Genomic DNA, 7,706 nt, shown 5'->3' on the forward strand with positions numbered 1-7,706 from the left:
GTTCCCCTAAAAACAGATATTTTATTTCATGAAAAATGTACCGTTTTGAGAAGAATAGTTTTACAAACATAAGCCACAAATCAAGGTGATTCTTTGCGATATAAATAGTTTTCATCCATTGAATGTCATACATTTTAAGTTACAGAGAAAATTTGAACTCTAAAACGTCTTAGCAGGCGGGTGGGATATCTAATAAGGACTATAATTATTAACTAGTGAAGCGAGAAAGAGAAGGGAAAAAACTTACATCCTGTCCATCTTCTCTATCTAATAGAAATTGGGAAAGCCTATTAAAAACGGCACGAGGACATTATCAAAGATCTAAAACCAAACCGTACATCGTTCTTGTTCTCTTTTATATATCCTTTTTTTTTTCTGGGGGGGGGGGGGGGGTCCATGAAGAGTACAATTCTATTAAAAAAAATCGCTAACGATGTCGCTCACCGTATCGTGACAGAACTGCCCCCTAAAAGCCACACGTGTAGACATACATATTGATGTCGTTGATATGTAGATGGTGCTATTCAATTAGTAACAATGTCTCGCTCGATAGTGTGACGAAATTGCACCTGCCAGTATGTTATTCCCCTTCATGGAACATTCTGTACAGGTACATATAAGTTGTAATTGACATGTAGATGGCGCTGTTCATCCTGTCGGTCTCGTGAGCCTTCTTTGCGTAGTGTCGGTCTAGTGAGCCTTTTGTGCGTAGTGTCGAACTCATTGGCTGTATGACTCGTGAGCCCTATAACTAGTGGGCTGTATGACTCATGGACCTATTTCTGATGTCGGTCTCATGGACTGTATGACTCGTGGGTGTCGGTCTCGTGGGATGAACCCGCAGTTGTATCGTAGCATTAGGTTTTCGCTAATTTTATTCAATACATAGAACCAATCAGGGTAATAACGTGATATCACCCTTTCGTGCTGACGCTGGAACAATTTCCTTCTTTTCATGTTCGATATCACTTATGTGCAAGATAGAGCGCGATTAATTCTATCCAAGTTGTAACATTATCTAATTTTGTTACTATTTTTTTTTTCTTGATGTAATTCCACACCTCAATCTTAGGATAAGCCACAGGCATGAAATACTGATAAAAGAAATCACACGAACTGGCGAACAAGAAAAACTCACTTACCTGACTCGAAACCTGGCAAAGAGAAAGTAAGAATAAGCAAAGTGAAAGTTAAGCTCTTAAAAATCATTCTTCAAGACAAAGTTGAATGTTTGTGACATCAAATAAAATCTCAAAATTCTTATAAATCAGAAACTAGACTTGAAACTTAAGTCGCGCGACGTTTCGCTGATAAATAAGTCCAGTTTCTGATTATAAGAATTCGGAGGCTACACTTCGACTTGATGAATAATAATCAACATCAGTGTATCAAAATATAAAACCGTTTTAGCGAAAAGCAATAAGTACTATCATGCTCAAGGGGTATATAATGTGTATATGTACTGTGTGCACACAATGATACATTTGCACTAGGTACGCGGCCACCCGACACACAAGGTCACACACACCGTGCTTAAGCTTTGTATTAATACATTGCATTTGAAAGATGGATTATAAAGGTGATGATCACGAAATCATCAAACATCTATAGCAAACATGTCATCAAATATATAGTGAAACACTGAAATGGTACAACTTTTTGCGATCAATCTGTCTCAGTGCTACACAAATCATAAATACTTGATCACATTTCATTCACTTCCATAGCAACAGCTTTGAATAGATACGTGTACTGTGACATTAAGTAGCAGTGAGTGTGATGTTGACCATCAGACGTTCGTTCGTGACCGTTGCGCTTCCAAGCAAAAACGCTCAAAGACGAGGGAGGTTGCAATGCATTGAAAGTTGGTTTGTCGAGCGTAGTGAGAGATGTAGAAAGTGTAGATCGACAGACAGACAGATAGATGGACAGATAGATAGATAGTGATAGATAGATAGATAGATAGATAGATAGATAGATAGATAGATAGATAGATAGATAGAGAGAGAGAGAGAGAGAGAGAGAGAGGGAGGGAGAGATGGAGGGGGAGAAAGAGACGGGGAGGTTTGGAGGAGACAGAGTCGTAAAATGAAGCACAGGCATGGCTGAAAGTAGCGTCAATATTTCAGCAGGCATTACCGTCATAATTTACAGTGGCCTTCACTAAACTTGCGGTCTTATAATTATTATTTGCAGTCTTCCAACGTACATTGTGCTTTTGTTTCCCGTATTTCAAAGATATAATTTTTCATAATTACTACGTAAAAATGTGATATAGAATATTCTGCTTCCCTTATTTCAAAGGTATACTTTGCATGATTTCTATAGAAAGAATCAACAGAATCACACCAGGGAGATGAGACGAAACCCTCCAAAGACAAAAACCAAAGGCACACATACAATATTATATGCATTTAGGTACATTATGCATTCACGAAAACGCTATTAGAAAGTGAAAGACTCACGTTTGCTTATGGCGGCAGAAGCTATAGGCATTGTTGTTACCAGGTAAACGAGGACCTGTGCACAGACAGCAAACGTTTTCAATAAATGAACAGAAAACTAAGCAAAACAAAATAATAAAGATAATGCCAAGTTACACTATCATGATGAATAATGAATAAAAACCTAAACAGAACAAAATGATAATGATACTGTCTTATAGTTTCCCTATCATGATGAATAATGAATAAAAACCCTATCTGTCTTGTACGCATAATGCGTTATTCACGCAAGTCCCGTTTTACTTTAAATGCCAACGAAACTTGTCATCAGTGATTATATGTAGAAGTCGGTAGAGGGATTAGTTAGTTATTAAATCTCTATGTATGGTTTTGCTTTCTGACGTATTTGTTTCTGCATCCCCTAATATATTTTCTTTTCCCATTCCAGCTAAACCCTTTCACCTATCACCATTCTCCAAATTTTGGCATTAGGTATTTCTGTCAAATGTCTGTACAGCTGGTAACAGCCATTATTTTGTGACAGCTTCAACCCTGTGTGTGATTTGAGTCCCGATTAGCATAGAAAACCCAAACAGAGTAATACAGTCTGTCCAAAGTCCCCAGCACAGAAAGAGTTAGACATGCCAGAGGCTATAGCATAAGTTACCAATTGCAGATCAAACAAAAACTCAGCATTAGTGCTTTATATTAAATCTAATAATGTGAGCTTGGGATAGATACAACCACTGTAAAAATGTGAATCCGTATAATCGATGTTAAGTATTGTTCAATACACAAAATGTGATCAATAGTTATAGAAAAAGTGTTTTCAGACTGAACCTTCTAAAGTTATGGTTTCCTGAGAAAAATAATGATATCTCCTTAAATTTTAGGCTTCATTGCGAAAATTTTATATGGCAAGATGTTTCGTTACACAACAGACCTACACATGTATGCATCAAAATAAAATATGATATCTTGAACATTTTTTAAATCACTGTTGCCAATGTTAAACAGAACCTTTTACAAAAAAAAAAAAAAAAATGTCGGTGTTTATAAACTCTGAGGAGAAAAAAAAAAACATTAGAGGAAAAATGACGTGAAAACTTCAGAGGTCACAGATCAAAAGAAATCTAACATAAAAATCAGTCCAGATGTTGTATATCGCAGTCTCTCTACCCATTATCATGAATTTTCTATTGAAGTTCAGAGAGAAAAAAAAAACTTATGAGTTCAAAAAGCTTGAATTTGACGAAAACTGCTGCCTTTCCAGTCTATTTCGGTCACAAATGTGATTGCGCTCTAATCATGTATTTGTCAAATAATAATTTCTTCACCTAGAGCAGACAGAGAGGGTACAGTATACTATGACAAACAAAACTTTTATTGAAAGCACTTACCAAAATCGCCGTGGACTCCGCAGCAATATGTCTCAGCTTCGTGCCTCTCATATTTTCGTCTTCACAAATATGACAAGAAATATTGAATGAAAAATCATAATATCTTTGGAAAATGTAACTTTACTCATCACGGTTATAGTCATACGTCTATCACTTCTAATACTACAATTTAGTATTAAAACTGCTACAACATTGTTCTCCTATAAAAAGCCACTGCTCTTGCTTCTCGATTAACTTTCTACATCATGAGCTACATCATGACAGTAACACTGACAGTACCATCGCTCATCGTAACGCCCATGCATTATGTGTTTCATGATTCAAGTTCAGCTCTTCACAGGCACGCCAAAACTTTCTCTCTTCGATTAAACATTCAATATGTGGCTGTTGATTCACCACGGTTGACTTGTTGTTGTTGTTTTTTACTCTTTGTAATGATGTGTTTGATCGTCGGCCCTTCATTCATTCAATTATATCTGATTCTATATCCACTTTTTTTTTAATCTGACAGAATTGTTTAGTCTTAAGCAAACTTTTCTGATCTTAGTTTAATTGCCATATCATTTTTCTATGTTCTGTGTTATGTGAAATATGAAGTTTTGCTTTTTTTTTTGTTTGATATGTTTGAACAATTCTATTGATATAAACCAGTATTTTGTGTGATAAGAATATATTTTGGTGAATGTAATATTGATTGTTGTTTTGTAGTGTAGTGTAAATGGTAGTTTTGTTGTTATGATGGAAAATATGTGTGATTATGATAAAGATAATTTGAATATTGTTGCAGGAAATAACAAGAGGTTGAAGGAGGGGAAAATAGAAAATGATGAAGAAGAAGAAGATGAGTAGATGAGAAGGAAGGTGATTTTTTTAGTAAGGTTATTTGTATAAGCAGTAATGATTATTTATGAGAATGAGAATAGTGGTGTTAGAAATTGTAATTGTAACATTTGTTTTGTTAATGGTAAAGGTTAACTTTATTGTCCAATAGTTAATATTCTTTTTTTAAATGTATTTTTGTATACATTTTAATATATTCATGCCGATTCGTGTATAATGTCTGCAATTGAGCATGCGGGCTGCATTGGATGTTTTCTAATAAATACCTTTTCAATTGAATTGTGACAGCTAATCCAATGATGAAAATTGCGAAAGCAAGGATTAGATATAAAAACTGCTACAGCCACAACAGTAAACAATCACTCTTACAGCAACAGCTATTACCTATACTTTTCTACAACAACAACAACAACGACTACTAATCACCACCACTACAACAATTGACTAACTGCAACAACAAAAAACAACTCCTTTACTTTTAACAATATATATTCAAACATAACAACAACTATATACTTCTATTACTTCTAAGATACAGTGTATACATATTATTTTAAATTACCCACTACGATCACTGCTGTTTCTGTCATGTTTTTTTTTTTCCTCTACACAAAGGGCTGTCCTAACCCACTGCTGATGCTTAACTTCTAATTCAAGTACCAAAAACAGCGACAACTATAGCAATATTAGATAACTCTTTCAACGATATGGACAGCATCAACTTCATTACTACTACATCAACAACTTCTGGTTGTTCGTCTTCTTTTTCTACTATTTGTTTTATCATATAGGCCTTCATACTAACAATTCTATACTATTTTTTACTGGTATTAGTTATCAGATTCCTATACTACCGCCACAGCGATCATGGCTGTTGTTTCCGCGTGTATACAGGTCTCTTCACCAAGAGCTATCAAAATCGAAAATTATGGTATCATCACTACTTTGACAACTACCTCAACAACAAAAGCAGCAGCAGCAACAACAACAACAACAGCAACAACAACAACAACAACAACAACAAAGCAACTCCATATCTATTTGCAACACCATCTATACTTCTTCCACTTCTAAAACTACTATTGCTATTGATATAAGAGCGACCATACTACTGTCAGCACGATTGCCACGCACTACTTCTGCTGCTCGCAGTGGTTTTATGCTTGGTAACAAAACAAGAGCTACAGGGATGGCTGATAGTATATGAGCGTACTTTTGTTGACAATATTGTAGTTGTTTTCTGCATTGTTATTACGAATTACTCACAATTTCGTATATCGTCGCTGAAAATGAAGAGATGGGATATTGATGGGAGATAGGTTCCAGAATCCTCCTGTTACGACGCTTGCACTGTGTATCTTGTTCGGATGTTGGAATAGGCTGAAAACGAAAGTGATGAGCTACGCCTTCTGTCTTTTTCTTGCCCTTCTCTCTTCTGCTATTTTCTAAAAGTCGAGGTGATCTTTTCACAAAGACAATCCTGCCGCTGATATGCTGGTAATCAACACCGTGTTAACGAGACCCTAAAGAGGCCTCCGTCGACGATTATTACACCGTGGATGCTCGTATCCATGGGGACGACGCGAAATTTCTGTCTATCGCCGAGCCAAACACGGAGATGATCCGCTTTTATTTTGTAATTTAAATATAAAATGCAATATAAAATTATGTAAGCCTTGATAGCTACGCACTCTCTTGGCGAATACAGAGTTTATCTTGCATTTACTTTTAGTAATTAAAACTCTAGAGTGCTACTTGATATTTTGAAACAATCTAATGTTGGCACTCTGTATTCTATCTGTAAGATCATCAAATGGGATTCATGGGAATCTGCCCTAAACATCAAAGTTTGTGAATTCATATCGCAAAAATCTCAGTTATGTTCCTTGAAGACAATCCTGTCAAAAGTTGTAATTGTGTTTTTGTTTTGTTTTGTTGTTGTTGTTAGATCTGCATGGGCGGATCCAGGAATTCTGTAAAGGGGGGGGGGGGGGGTGTGACTAATATTTCTGGTGCCACTTCCGGGTTTCATTTCATTTTCTTCTTTTTATTTCTTTTGTTTTTAGCGAAAAATAAAGGGGGGCGTGCGCCGGTTGCACCCCCCTCTGGATCCGCCACTGATTTGGCTAATCTTTATTGCCTTCGGTGATTGGGATTTAGTTCCAACAGTTTGTGCTGTCACAATAGTACAACAAAATAAAGAAACTTCTAAACCATTTGATTCATAGTAACGAAAGAGCTTTTGACTTACCCCCTTCATAAAACAGGAAGAATGCCATTAACCTTAACATAATGCCATGTCAGTAACAATTCAAGTCGAGGAGATACATTCTTAATGAATACGTGAATTAAACGCAAAGTTTAGAAATTCAAACTTCTGACGGTTTGTCTCAAATTTCCTCAACTTCAACAGTGTGGTGAATTATTATGATTATGATTATGATTATGACGACGATGATGATTATGATTATAATTGTTGTTATCATTATTATTCATTTTTTAACCAGTATTATTATTATTATCATCATTATCATTAGTCATTATTGTTATTATTATTATTATCATTCGTGATTTCATCTCGGACAAAGTTCGCTGTAGTACAAAAGGTCAATGGAATAATAAAGTAAACAATCAAACAACTACCAAAAAAAAAAATCAGATGAAAAAAATTGCACTTTCACTATAGCTCTATAGATGTACTGTAATTATGCAACTTGAGTAACGACATTTATGTAAATGAGAAGTCATTATACTTGAAGATAACTCAGAGATGTTGGTAAACGAATACAATATTATAGTGTGAGTCTTGCATGTGAGGTTACCAAAATAACTAACTTGCATTTGATTTTGTTTGATATTGTCCTTTGTCATTCAATGGGATATTCCTTGGGATAAAACGAAAGAATATAACTGTAATAAAACATACCGTAAACATCATCTCTCTCAGTAGGTGGATGAAATTATAATTATTCTACAAGTCTTCTTCAAAATTACTATCGGTCACAATTATGAAACTGACTTT

The 7,706-nt window shown here is 35.3% G+C and overlaps 1 protein-coding gene across 1 annotated transcript in view; it reads right to left on the reverse strand.

Moving 5' to 3' along the window:
* LOC139728780 (uncharacterized) overlaps window positions 1–3,895 on the reverse strand; it is a 34,190-nt gene extending 30,295 nt beyond the window's left edge. Inside the window, exons 1-3 of the mRNA XM_071639720.1 lie at window positions 3,845–3,895; window positions 2,466–2,520; window positions 1,143–1,154 (exon numbers count right to left, since the gene is read on the reverse strand). Coding sequence (XP_071495821.1) covers window positions 1,143–1,154; window positions 2,466–2,520; window positions 3,845–3,895 — 118 coding nt within the window. The remainder of the gene's footprint in view (window positions 1–1,142; window positions 1,155–2,465; window positions 2,521–3,844) is intronic.
* Between the last annotated feature and the right edge of the window lie 3,811 nt (window positions 3,896–7,706).

Source organism: Diadema antillarum, unplaced genomic scaffold (genome assembly GCF_040938485.1).
Source record: "Diadema antillarum isolate AM-2024a unplaced genomic scaffold, OU_Dant_1.0 seq00000197_RagTag, whole genome shotgun sequence".
In the NCBI taxonomy this organism is placed as follows: domain Eukaryota; kingdom Metazoa; phylum Echinodermata; class Echinoidea; order Diadematoida; family Diadematidae; genus Diadema; species Diadema antillarum.